The sequence below is a fragment of the Semicossyphus pulcher genome, unplaced genomic scaffold, assembly GCF_022749685.1.
Source record: "Semicossyphus pulcher isolate SPU_LCO1_2020_fin unplaced genomic scaffold, fSemPul1.0.p SCAF_16, whole genome shotgun sequence".
In the NCBI taxonomy this organism is placed as follows: domain Eukaryota; kingdom Metazoa; phylum Chordata; class Actinopteri; order Labriformes; family Labridae; genus Semicossyphus; species Semicossyphus pulcher.
Genome location: NW_027211670.1, coordinates 4,713,884 through 4,728,085, shown reverse-complemented (window position 1 = coordinate 4,728,085; position 14,202 = coordinate 4,713,884). Strand labels below are relative to the sequence as shown.

General features: G+C 39.2%; 1 protein-coding gene across 1 annotated transcript; it reads right to left on the bottom strand.

Moving 5' to 3' along the window:
- Positions 1-9,585: 9,585 nt before the first annotated feature.
- LOC138593618 (polymeric immunoglobulin receptor-like) lies at positions 9,586-12,615 on the bottom strand. Its single transcript, XM_069664689.1, has 5 exons — positions 12,570-12,615; positions 12,359-12,453; positions 12,136-12,253; positions 10,891-11,190; positions 9,586-9,722 (listed from the first exon to the last, which is right to left on the bottom strand). Exons 1-5 carry the CDS (start codon positions 12,613-12,615, stop codon positions 9,586-9,588), a joined length of 696 nt encoding a protein of 231 aa, XP_069520790.1.
- Positions 12,616-14,202: the final 1,587 nt, after the last annotated feature.

Genomic DNA, 14,202 nt, shown 5'->3' with positions numbered 1-14,202 from the left:
ACTCAGAGGGATGATGAGAGTCAGCGGGTGAATGGGAGCACTGCAGCAACAGTTTCAAACACACCAACACAGAGGAGAAAATATATATATTTTATTAGTGATAAAAAGAATTGACCACATTTCATATAAGTCACATTGGTCAAAATATATACATTCAGATTCCCTTCCAATGACTTTTGATTTTCTGTCTATAAGTTAGCCATAGCACAGTGAGGCGACTGACCTGTGGGATCCAGCCTGAACTGTGGTGTGTTCTTCATACGCCAAGACAGTCGTGTGAAACACAGGAGTGGTTGAAAAGGTGTTTGAAAAGGTGTTTGGTGCAAGTGTTGCTATGGGAACAACACAATGATTAACAGAATCATACCACAATAATCAATTAAAATATCACTTCTACATTACAATTGTAACGCCGTAATCACTATAACTGGGTTTTTAAACTAAGCACCAAAAGCTTCGAACCATCTATCAAAAGACAAACCTGAAATGAAAAACAAATTAAACATGTTGCTCCTTCATGAACACCTCTGCACTTACAGATATAATTGAAGATTGTCATTTAAATAAATGTCTGTTAAGTCTCTATCTATTGCCGAATGAGGTAACACAATAATGATTGAGCCAATGGTCCGCTGATGAAAGCCTTTGCATTTGCAGTATATAGTATTATTACAGACTGGGTGTCTGTGGTGACATTCGTGGACAAAATCAGATCCTGCGCCCAGTTAGTGACGCGGTTTCCATCACGCAGCAGTGGTTGGTCTGCCAGAGTTGGTCTAACAGTAATCTACTACGGCTGAACAAACAAAGAAAAGGTCGATGACTACAGATACAACTTCAACAAGAAGTGAAAATCCAAAGAAGCAAAAAAATTTGCCGCTCAGATGAAGGCAAACCGCCTAAAAAGGAAAGCGACCGTCAGCGAGGAAAAAAAAGTTTCAACGGTAACAAAGGGAGCCAACCGTGGACGTGTGGTTATCTGGGAGTTTTGTGCCAGCAATAGCTTTTTATCACCACAAGGTGCCGCCAAAGAGAACGAAACTGAGAACTTTGAGATTATATCTTTAATGATATTGAAGCTATTGATGATGTTGTTGATGTTGATTAGGATATTCATGATAATGATGATGGCAATATTGACCTTGTTGATGTTGTTGCTGATGATGAATAAAAAACAAAAAAAAACTAAACACCCTGTACACTGCCTGTCGGCACCAGTGTCCGATCGCACTTGAAGCTGTTTGTTGACACTTATCTTCCCTCTTGTCTTGATCGTTGCTTGTGTTGTATTAACTCTCAGATGTACGTCGCTTTGGACAGAAGCGTCTGCTTAATTAAATTGTAATCGGTTGTCAGTAAACATCATACTGATATGTTCAATATCACATTTTAGACATGCCAGGTATGTTAATTAACTGACTGCATGTTGCAAAGACCAATAACTGCACATTTGAACATCTTGTACTCGTCTGTACTGTCGGTCAGTATTATGGTACTTACTGGTTCTGGGTCTCTTTTTAACAGTTACATGCACTGGCATCTGTAGGCCTCCTCTATCACAGAAGTACCAGCCGCTGTTCTGTGTCCTCAGTCCACTCAGAGTCACAGAGAAAATGAAGGTGACTTTTGCATTAATGGTCACTGTTGTTCCATCTATTGATCCAGACGGCTCCTTCACACAGGACCCTCCCAGCCTGCACCACCGACTTTCTCCACCAACACTATACCGACAATGGACGGTAACATCTTCTCCAATAAATCCTGTAACCTCCTGACGATCCACAGAGAGCCGGGGCCGACCTTGAGGGACAACAAACAGCATTTTCTACAATGTTGTGGGCATCAGTACTTTCTGCAAAGGTTACATGTGGTAAATTAATGAAATTATTCACATTTAAATCTAATATTATTGACTGATGATGCTACTGTAATATTAAAATATTAAATTGTTTTGCTCTGAAAACTGTAAAACTGTTTTTCCTCCATATTGTTAATATTTCACATTATGGAATTGAAAAGTTAGTCATGGTGTTTTAAAGAGGAATATTCTATAATTGCTCCTGTAGAGTGCTTCAGCAGGCAGCAGGAAACCAGCTGTTATGGCTGCAGCGTAAGCCTGAGGGGCAAATGAACCCAATCAGAGTACGAATGGGATCAAATAGTTTTTCTAAGTGTCTGACAACATTTAGGTTTATAACAGAGGAACACCTTGTTTTTACATAGAAATATACTTTTATAAAAACAGAAACAACTGAACCACTTCAAAGCCACCAGACTTCATTAACAAAAACAGTAATTTAACTCCAAACAACACAGGAGTTGCTGATCCACTGCTGCATCAACTAGTTACTTAATTTGTATCGTTGTGTGACTTTGGTGTTTTAAAGGTTTGAATCCAACACATAACTCAAACAAACTACCTGATTGAGGCAGCAGGAGACCAGGAACTCCTGTGTTCTGTGAGGTAAAGTTACTGTCTTTGTCAAAGGGATCGGGTGGCTCAGAAGATAGCAATGTAGCTTACAGCTCTTTCTGTAGCGATCCTCTCTTTATGTTGTCAGCCAATTTTAATTACAGTCTGAGCCTGTGAGTGGCAAAAACAAGCATTGTTACTGTTTCCGTCTTATGGCTGCCAGCTGAAGCAATTTACTGGAGCAATCCAAATAATATTTTTAATAAATATTTCATACACCAAAATATGTAAAAGAGGTTAAAAAGTCCCTTCTTAGGCTTCTTACCTGTGGTGACTGACAGCTGAAATAACGTCCCGATGTCTGTCCCATTTCTCTCCACAGCACACCAGTAATAAGACCTTTTAACAGACAGGTCACTGATGGTCACAGTGAAGATTCTCTGCTGTGTGTCATCAGAGATTAAATACCTTCTTGAAAGACTTGCTGTTTTAGTTTTAACTACGTGCAAACAGGAATCCCATTTCTGTCCTTCACACAAGTATTTCACATGAGCTGTGTACTGAGACCCATAGAGACACGGGACAGAGACGGAGCCTCCTCTCTTCACTGACACTTTACTGACTGTAGTTAGGCTGTGAATTCCTGCAACAAGACCCACGAAAATATTCAATCAATTGAGATAAAAGTTTAAATTATAGTCACATCATCTTCTGACATCACCAGAAAATATAAATGATAAAATAATCCCGGTGACCGACCTGTGAGTCCAGTAAGGATGAGAAGAGCGCTGAGATGAGCGGCCATGTTGATGAGAATGTGAGAATGACTTTATGCTTCCTCATATTACCTGAGTAGTTTTAGTTTTTAACACCCATAGAATGTTTAATACGTCATTGTTAACACTTCTCCTCCCCCTGCATTCTTCCTGTTGAGCTGAAGTTCTACCAATATTTATTATTATTTCCATATTAGGGAGAAAGATGAAAATCCTAATAACAATGTTGGTCTTAATTGTCTCCCTTGTTATTTCTTTATCTTTAAGTTGCTTTTAGAGCTGCAGTTTAGTCTGCAGGTCTGTAAAACCTTAGAATGAAAGCATGAGAGAGCATATGGTAGTAATGTGGTAGTTAAACAAGAAAAAAAAACTACTTGGGAGCATGATCAGTGTATGTCTATGTGCCTTCTCTGCCCAGCACGTGGACTTTATCGCCTGGATGTGCGCGCCTTGGTAAACTTTTCATCAGAGAAGGAGATCACATTTATTACATGTAGACTACTTGTAATATATGTAAATGTACATGTACATATTGCTTTGTGATGGGCTACGCTCACTTGCTGAACACGTGGATTCATTTGATAAAACAATAATATAAATAATATCTAATGGCAGTGCTGTTTTGCAGAGGGACAATACTGACACGCTTTTCTCTTGATAGCGCTGCAGTTTATCTTGTCTAAAGTTTGTCTCATGTGTGAAACAGCCCTGTGTTACTTCCTCTTCAGCCTGTGATGAAGAGGCAAACCACATCGAGGAGTGAAAGATGGTTTCAGAATGACAGCTATTTTCTCACCTTCATGAATTCATCCACAATAAAACTTATGAAGTGCTCCCTTCTAAAACTGAATTGAAAGAAAGATAATAAAATACGCTAAAAAGTAAATACAGTAACATTTATGTTTTTAAAGAACTGATAACCTAATGACGGCCACTCTCACTTATTGTCTCATTCTTTTTAGGTTGTAAACAAAGTCCTGCAACTGATCCTAGCGATGATTTTGTCCATGTTGAGATTAGTAGTGTCACAGCTCAGTAGGGCTGTGGCTCAGTGGTAGAGTCGGTCGTCTTTCAATCATAAGGACGGAGGTTCGATCCCCAGCTCCCTCAGGCTACATGTCCAAGTGTCCTTGGGTGGCATAGCCAACGGGTATGACTGTGATATCTGATTGACAGTTGGGCACTTTACCTAGCAGCCTCTGACATCAGTGTGTGACTGGGTGAATGTGACATGTAATGTAAAAGCAGCTTTATAAGTACAGTCCATTTACCATTTACCATTTAAAACACTCGAGTTGGAGCAGTATAAACTAAGTCTGATTCGTGATGGTAGGGTCACAGCGGACTCTATGTTTAATGTTTCATCTGTATCTCCTGAGTTGTCACCATGGTTTGATGTGGCGAGCAATTTGCGTTTGGTCCCAAAGTTCTGTGAGAATGATCCGGACACTTTCTTTTCATCGTTTGAGCGTGTAGCTGACAGTAGAAAGTGGCCTGATTCTGAGTGTCCTCTCTTATTACAACGTGTGTTAACTGGCAAGGCTCAAAAAGCTTACTGGTCCCTTCCTGTGAGTGAAAGCCAAAGTTATTCTTTGGTTAAAAATGCTGTGTTGAAGGCATATGAGTTTGTGCCGGAGGCTTACAGGCAAAGCTTCAGGATGTCTGAACAGTCAAGTCAGCAGACTAATATGGAGTTTGCTAGGGAGTTAGTAACTCAGTTTAATGGGAGGTGTATGGCTCTAGAGGTACAAACATTTGATGACTTGTGTAGTCTTGTAGTTTTGGAACAGTTTAAAAATACTCTGCCAAGCAATGTTGCTACCTGTATAAATGAGCGCAAGGTCAAAACTGCTGCAGAGGCTGCTGCACTTGCAGACGAGTATGTCCTGACGCATAAGGTTGACTTTGAGTCCAAGGCTTTTGATGCTGGGGTCAAGGTTCATTCAGCAAAGTGGTCAGGTGATCTGGCTGTAGGTCAGAAAGACTTCCAGGAGGTCAGTCTGATGGAATGTGTAACTATTGTAAGGAATATGGGCACTGGAAAGCAGAATGTCCTGTTTTAAGGGCTAAAAGCAAGGGTGTCACGGCCCCTCTACTTGGTAGGCTCTACTGCTGTTTTGCTCTCTGTCTCCAGGACTGCAGACCTGGTGGCAGGCTAATCAGGAGAATGGGACACACCTGGGCCCGGTGTGCCTCATGTATTTAAGCCAGAGCAGCAGCCAGTCTCTGGGCAGACCTCCTATCACCACACACCTCTGCGTTACTGTTTTGTTTGTTCTTCTTTGTTTTCACACCACAACATCCATGCAACACATTTACACCCATCCACACCCCACGTGACTGACTTTACAGATTATTCATATCTACATGTTTTTGTTGGTTTTGACTATTTATGTTGTAAATAAATTACTTCTTTGATTAGTATACCCATGTGTCTCCCGTTTTTGTCGCAGTCTAAGAGCCCGGCTGTAACAAATGGGGGCTCGTCCAGTTTGTCCTTTTTGCTGAAGTGTTCCTGGTAAGTTTGGGTAGTGCTTTTGCCCACTGTTTTCCCTTTGTGAGTTTGTCATTTTAACTGTGTAATCAGTGGAGATTTGTCTCTGGCGTGTTGGTACCACATGTCCAGAGTTTGCTGTATGTAAGACAATGTTGAAAGCACTACAGGGAGACACTTTAAATGGGTATAATGTGCTGTAAGTAATTAAGCCTATAGGTTGTCAGTGTTGTTTTTGTGATTTGGAACTATAGGTTGTTTGATTTTGGGTAGTTTGTGTGTACTTTGGTGAATAAGATAACTTTTGAGTGTACACACACACACACACACACACACACACACACACACCTGAGTCTAATTTCTACTCCCAGACTGTAATGATATCAACACTTACACTGTGGTAACTTCTCTATACTATTGGTTTATTTTATTTTATTTCTTTGGTGTTTTCTGTACAATGTCACTATCTTGTTTGTCATGTTAATCCACAAATAAAAAAAAAAAGATGACAAAGTAAGATGAACAGATAACAAAGTCATGCAGCAGAAAGTCTCAACATTTACATTCAATCCATCACGTTTTTTTCTCACATGTAGACATACCAAATACAAACAGTGATGTTTAATGCACAGCTAATGTGCTGTATGTAACATCCCCATCTTCTGCTTGATTCTGTTGAACAAAAAAAAGTTGTTACAATATTTATGTATATGTGGGGACAGAACAGACTGACACATATCTTGATATAACTGTGTTTAGTTACCTTGTTGAAAGTGTGTCTCGCTTGCCTAACAGCACTGTAAGTTACATCATCTTCAGCCTGTAAAACATCACAGGAGTGAAAATAAACAGTATAGTCCTGCTGTATGATGTGTGTATTTCTGCATTTTCAAAAACAGGTGGATATTGTGGTTGTGACCACCACCGAGCCATCGTTCTGCCTCAGGTCAAAAGTGTCAATTACATTTATTAAAAATAATTGTGTTTTTAAAAATCTTTTTCTGCTCATAATTGTTAATCATCAGCATCTGCAGGTATGTGGGTCATTTAGATACAACAGAGATATTAGATATCCTTCTGTAAAGGCACAGTGTTCTGCAGAGGGACAGAACAGACTGACACATTTATCTTGATATAACTGTTACCTTGTTGAAAGTGTGTCTCGCATGCCTAACAGCACTGTAAGTTACTTCATCATCAGCCTTGAAGGCAATAAAACAGACATGAGAGGAGTGAAAATGAACAATAGAATCCTGCTGCAAAATAGCAGCAATAATAAAGTGTTTTCTTAAAATGCAACTGTTAAAATTTGCATGGATATCTGCATTTTCCAAAAAGAGGTGGATATATTGTTTGAACCTTTAACCGTCACTGACCAAAAGTTCTTCCTGAGGGTCAAAAAGTGTAAATTACATGTATTAAAAAATAATAAGTAAAAAGGGCAACCGTGAATTCTTTATTTTGTATTTTAAAATTATTTTCTGTTTATAATTGAAATTCAACAGAGATATTAGATATCCTTCTGTAAAGGCACAGTGTTCTGCAGAGGGACAGAACAGACTGACACATTTATCTTGATATAACTGTGTTTAGTTACCTTGTTAAAAGTGTGTCTCGCATGCCTAACAGCACTGTAGGTTACTTCATCTTCAGCCTGTAAAGCAGCGAAACAAACATCACAGGAGTGAAAATAAACAGTATAGTCCTGCTGTATGATGTGTGTATTTCTGCATTTTCAAAAACAGGTGGACATTGTGGTTGTGACCACCACCGAGCCATCGTTCTGCCTCAGGTCAAAAGTGTCAATTACATTTATTAAAAATAATTGTGTTTTTAAAAATCTTTTTCTGCTCATAATTGTTAATCATCAGCATCTGCAGGTATGTGGGTCATTTAGATACAACAGAGATATTAGATATCCTTCTGTAAAGGCACAGTGTTCTGCAGAGGGACAGAACAGACTGACACATTTATCTTGATATAACTGTGTTTAGTTACCTTGTTGGAAGTGTTTCTCGCTTGCCTAACAGCACTGTAAGTTACTTCATCTTCAGCCTGTAAAACATCAGAGGAGTGGAAATAAACAGTCAAAAGGTGTCCATTACATGTATTTAATTTGAGAAAGGGCAGCTGTGAATTATTATTATTATTTTTAAAAATCTTTTTCTGCTCATAATTATTAATTAAGAAAGATAATCTGCAGATATGTGGGTCTAATCACACAATCAGGAGGGCTAACTGTAATCATATCAATCCGCTGAAAGAAGAATCCGGTAAATATGACGACGGTCTGTTTACAGAGGGGAGAAAAGAAAAAAGACAAGACGCTGACTCCTGCGGTCCCGTTCACCGTGTCTTACTTCACCGTCAGTGGGAATGTTTCCATTTAATGTGAGTAAAAACAGCTAGCTTAGCTCATTGTAAGAAGGCTACAGAGTTAGTTGCTATGGACACAGCTCTCACTGTGAGTGTAACAGACTATTTTAAAACAGAAATATAATCATTTCTAAATAATTAAAATCATTTCCTAATCAATATTTTGATTTTCATAAGTCCATAGCTGTGCAATAATGTATACATACATACAGACAATGTATAGTGAGCTTCACATCGGAGTCCTGCTCACCCTGTCTGGGTTCCATTCTGCTGTAACCTGCTCACAACATTATCATTTACATAACTGTTTAGTTACCTTGTTAAAAGTGTGTCTCGCATGCCTAACAGCACTGTAGGTTACTTCATCTTCAGCCTGTAAAGCAGCGAAACAAACATCACAGGAGTGAAAATAAACAGTATAGTCCTGCTGTATGATGTGTGTATTTCTGCATTTTCAAAAACAGGTGGACATTGTGGTTGTGACCACCACCGAGCCATCGTTCTGCCTCAGGTCAAAAGTGTCAATTACATTTATTAAAAATAATTGTGTTTTTAAAAATCTTTTTCTGCTCATAATTGTTAATCATCAGCATCTGCAGGTATGTGGGTCATTTAGATACAACAGAGATATTAGATATCCTTCTGTAAAGGCACAGTGTTCTGCAGAGGGACAGAACAGACTGACACATTTATCTTGATATAACTGTTACCTTGTTGAAAGTGTGTCTCGCATGCCTAACAGCACTGTAAGTTACTTCATCTTCAGCCTGTAAAGCAGCGGAAAAAAAACATGAGAGGAGTGAAAATAAACAGTATAGTCCTGCTGCAAGATGCAACTGTGAAAATTTGTATGTATTTCTACATTTTTGAAAAACAGGTGGATATATTGGTTGGGCATTTGAGGTAAAAAATCTTCCTCAGATTAAAAAGTTTAAATTACAGGTATTAAAAATAATTTGAAAAAGGGCAGCTCATTTTGTGCTCATAATAGTCATTTATGAAAGAGCATCTGCACATCATTTATTGTTCTGCTAACCTTCCTGATGCATGCCCAGTACTCCAGTGTAAACAGAAATAATCATGATGGCAGCTCAGTAGCATTATTTGTTAAAAACAAAAAAGAGAGAGAAAAAAGAAATGATCATTATATCTCACCGCTGACGGTTCTTCGTTTGTCTGCTCTAGAAGAGAAACAGTAAAAACTCCTGTTACTGACTCTTAAAGCTGTACATAAGTAAAAATATTCAACTACAAAACTTCTGAATATTCTTACTGTTTCTCGTCAGAATAAACCAGATGATCAAGGCCGCCATCATAATGAGGATCGACAGACTCAGAGGGATGATGAGAGTCAGCGGGTGAATGGGAGCACTGCAGCAACAGTTTCAAACACACCAACACAGAGGAGAAAATATATATATTTTATTAGTGACAAAAAGAATTGACCACATTTCATATAAGTCACATTGGTCAAAATATATACATTCAGATGCCCTTCCAATGACGTTTGATTTTCTGTCTATAAGTTAGCCATAGCACAGTGAGGCGACTGACCTGTGGGATCCAGCCTGAACTGTGGTGTGTTCTTCATACGCCAAGACAGTCGTGTGAAACACAGGAGTGGTTGAAAAGGTGTTTGAAACGGTGTTTGGTGCAAGTGTTGCTATGGGAACAACACAATGATTAACAGAATCATACCACAATAATCAATTAAAATATCACTTCTACATTACAATTGTAACGCCGTAATCACTATAACTGGGTTTTTAAACTAAGCACCAAAAGCTTCGAACCATCTATCAAAAGACAAACCTGAAATGAAAAACAAATTAAACATGTTGCTCCTTCATGAACACCTCTGCACTTACAGATATAATTGAAGATTGTCATTTAAATAAATGTCTGTTAAGTCTCTATCTATTGCCGAATGAGGTAACACAATAATGATTGAGCCAATGGTCCGCTGATGAAAGCCTTTGCATTTGCAGTATATAGTATTATTACAGACTGGGTGTCTGTGGTGACATTCGTGGACAAAATCAGATCCTGCGCCCAGTTAGTGACGCGGTTTCCATCACGCAGCAGTGGTTGGTCTGCCAGAGTTGGTCTAACAGTAATCTACTACGGCTGAACAAACAAAGAAAAGGTCGATGACTACAGATACAACTTCAACAAGAAGTGAAAATCCAAAGAAGCAAAAAAATTTGCCGCTCAGATGAAGGCAAACCGCCTAAAAAGGAAAGCGACCGTCAGCGAGGAAAAAAAAGTTTCAACGGTAACAAAGGGAGCCAACCGTGGACGTGTGGTTATCTGGGAGTTTTGTGCCAGCAATAGCTTTTTATCGCCACAAGGTGCCGCCAAAGAGAACGAAACTGAGAACTTTGAGATTATATCTTTAATGATATTGAAGCTATTGATGATGTTGTTGATGTTGATTAGGATATTCATGATAATGATGATGGCAATATTGACCTTGTTGATGTTGTTGCTGATGATGAATAAAAAACAAAAAAAAACTAAACACCCTGTACACTGCCTGTCGGCACCAGTGTCCGATCGCACTTGAAGCTGTTTGTTGACACTTATCTTCCCTCTTGTCTTGATCGTTGCTTGTGTTGTATTAACTCTCAGATGTACGTCCCTTTGGACAGAAGCGTCTGCTTAATTAAATTGTAATCGGTTGTCAGTAAACATCATACTGATATGTTCAATATCACATTTTAGACATGCCAGGTATGTTAATTAACTGACTGCATGTTGCAAAGACCAATAACTTCACATTTGAACATCTTGTACTCGTCTGTACTGTCGGTCAGTATTATGGTACTTACTGGTTCTGGGTCTCTTTTTAACAGTTACATGCACTGGCATCTGTAGGCCTCCTTTATCACAGAAGTACCAGCCGCTGTTCTGTGTCCTCAGTCCACTCAGAGTCACAGAGAAAACGAAGGCGACTTTTGCATTAATGGTCACTGTTGTTCCTTCTATTGATCCAGACGGCTCCTTCACACAGGACCCTCCCAGCCTGCACCACCGACTTTCTCCACCAACACTATAGTGACAATGGATGGTAACATCTTCTCCAATAAATCCTGTAACCTCCTGACGATCCACAGAGAGCCAGGGCTGACCTTGAGGGACAACAAACAGCATTTTCTACTATGTTGTGGGCATCAGTACTTTCTGCAAAGGTTACATGTGGTAAATTAATGACATTATTCACATTTAAATCTAATATTATTGACTGATGATGCTATTGTGATATTAAAATATTAAATTGTTTTGCTCTGAAAACTGTAAAACTGTTTTTCCTCCATATTGTTAATATTTCCCATTATGGAATTGAAAAGTTAGTCATGGTGTTTTAAAGAGGAATATTCTATAATTGCTCCTGTAGAGTGCTTCAGCAGGCAGCAGGAAACCAGCTGTTATGGCTGCAGCGTAAGCCTGAGGGGCAAGTGAACCCAATCAGAGTACGAATGGGATCAAATAGTTATTCTAAGTGTCTGACAACATTTAGGTTTACAACAGAGGAACACCTTGTTTTTACATAGAAATATACTTTTATAAAAACAGAAACAACTGATATATCGCCCACTTCAAAGCCACCAGACTTCATTAACAAAACCAGTAATTTAACTCCAAAGAACACAGGAGTTGCTGATCCACTGCTGCATCAACTAGTTACTTAATTTGTATCGTTGTGTGACTTTGGTGTTTTAAAGGTTTGAATCCAACACATAACTCAAACAAACTACCTGATTGAGGCAGCAGGAGACCAGGAACTCCTGTGTTCTGTGAGGTAAAGTTACTGTCTTTGTCAAAGGGATCGGGTGGCTCAGAAGATAGCAATGTAGCTTACAGCTCTTTCTGTAGCGATCCTCTCTTTATGTTGTCAGCCAATTTTAATTACAGTCTGAGCCTGTGAGTGGCAAAAACAAGCATTGTTACTGTTTCCGTCTTATGGCTGCCAGCTGAAGCAATTTACTGGAGCAATCCAAATAATATTTTTAATAAATATTTTATACACCAAAATATGTAAAACAGGTTAAAAAGTCCCTTCTAAGGCTTCTTACCTGTGGTGACTGACAGCTGAAATAACGTCCGGATGTCTGTCCCATATATCTCCACAGCACACCAGTAATAAGACCTTTTAACAGACAGGTCACTGATGGTCACAGTGAAGATTCTCTGCTGTGTGTCATCAGAGATTAAATAACTTCTTGAAAGACTTGCTGTTTTAGTTGTAACTGCGTACAAACAGGAACGCCATTTCTGTCCTTCACACAAGTATTTCACATGAGCTGTGTACTGAGACTCATAGAGACACGGGACAGAGACGGAGCCTCCTCTCTTCACTGACACTTTACTGACTGTAGTTAGGCTGTGAATTCCTGCAACAAGACCCACGAAAATATTCAATCAATTGAGATAAAAGTTTAAATTATATTTACATCATCTTCTGACATCACCAGAAAATATAAATGATAAAATAATCCCGGTGACCGACCTGTGAGTCCAGTAAGGATGAGAAGAGCGCTGAGATGAGCGGCCATGTTGATGAGAATGTGAGAATGACTTTATGCTTCCTCATATTACCTGAGTAATTTTAGTTTTTAACACCCGTAGAATGTTTAATACGTCATTGTTAACACTTCTCCTCCCCCTGCATTCTTCCTGTTGAGCTGAAGTTCTACCAATATTTATTATTATTTCCATATTAAGGAGAAAGATGAAAATCCTAATAACAATGTTGGTCTTAATTGTCTCCCTTGTTATTTCTTTATCTTTAAGTTGCTTTTAGAGCTGCAGTTTAGTCTGCAGGCCTGTAAAACCTTAGAATGAAAGCATGAGAGAGCATATGGTAGTAATGTGGTAGTTAAACAAGAAAAAAAAACTACTTGGGAGCATGAGCAGTGTATGTCTATGTGCCTTCTCTGCCCAGCACGTGGACTTTATCGCCTGGATGTGCGCGCCTTGGTAAACTTTTCATCAGAGAAGGAGATCACATTTATTACATGTAGACTACTTGTAATATATGTAGATGTACATGTACATATTGCTTTGTGATGGGCTACGCTCACTTGCTGAACACGTGGATTCATTTGATAAAACAATAATATAAATAATATCTAATGGCAGTGCTGTTTTGCAGAGGGACAATACTGACACGCTTTTCTCTTGATAGCGCTGCAGTTTATCTTGTCTAAAGTTTGTCTCATGTGTGAAACAGCCCTGTGTTACTTCCTCTTCAGCCTGTGATGAAGAGGCAAACCACATCGAGGAGTGAAAGATGGTTTCAGAATGACAGCTATTTTCTCACCTTCATGAATTCATCCACAATAAAACTTATGAAGTGCTCCCTTCTAAAACTGAATTGAAAGAAAGATAATAAAATACGCTAAAAAGTAAATACAGTAACATTTATGTTTTTAAAGAACTGATAACCTAATGATGGCCACTCTCACTTATTGTCTCATTCTTTTTAGGTTGTAAACAAAGTCCTGCAACTGATCCTAGCGATGATTTTGTCCATGTTGAGATTAGTAGTGTCACGGCTCAGTAGGGCTGTGGCTCAGTGGTAGAGTCGGTCGTCTTTCAATCATAAGGACGGAGGTTCGATCCCCAGCTCCCTCAGGCTACATGTCCAAGCGTCCTTGGGCAAGACACTGAACCCCAAGTTGCTCCCGGTGGCATAGCCAACGGGTATGACTGTGATATCTGATTGACAGTTGGGCACTTTACGTAGCAGCCTCTGCCATCAGTGTGTGAATGTGTGAATGTGACATGTTATGTAAAAGCAGCTTTATAAGTACAGTCCATTTACCATTTACCATTTAAAACACTCCAGTTGGAGCAGTATAAACTAAGTCTGATTCGTGATGGTAGGGTCACAGCGGACTCTATGTTTAATGTTTCATCCGTATCTCCTGAGTTGTCACCACGGTTTGATGTGGCGGGCAATTTGCGTTTGGTCCTGTGAGTGAAAGCCAAAGTTATTCTTTGGTTAAAAATGCTGCGTTGAAGGCATATGAGTTTGTGCCGGAGGCTTACAGGCAAAGCTTCAGGATGTCTGAAAAGTCAAGTCAGCAGACTAATATGGAGTTTGCTAGGGAGTTAGTAACTCAGTTTAATCGGAGGTG

Coding starts and splice junctions, on each gene's coding strand:
- LOC138593618 (XM_069664689.1), bottom strand. CDS start 12,615: ATGGCCGCTCATCTCAGCGCTCTTCTCATCCTTACTGGACTCACAG. Junction 12,254..12,358: donor AGTCTCAGTACACAGCTCAT/GTGAAATACTTG, acceptor GATGACACACAG/CAGAGAATCTTCACTGTGAC. Junction 9,723..10,890: donor TAAAAAGAGACCCAGAACCA/GTAAGTACCATA, acceptor TTGTTCCCATAG/CAACACTTGCACCAAACACC.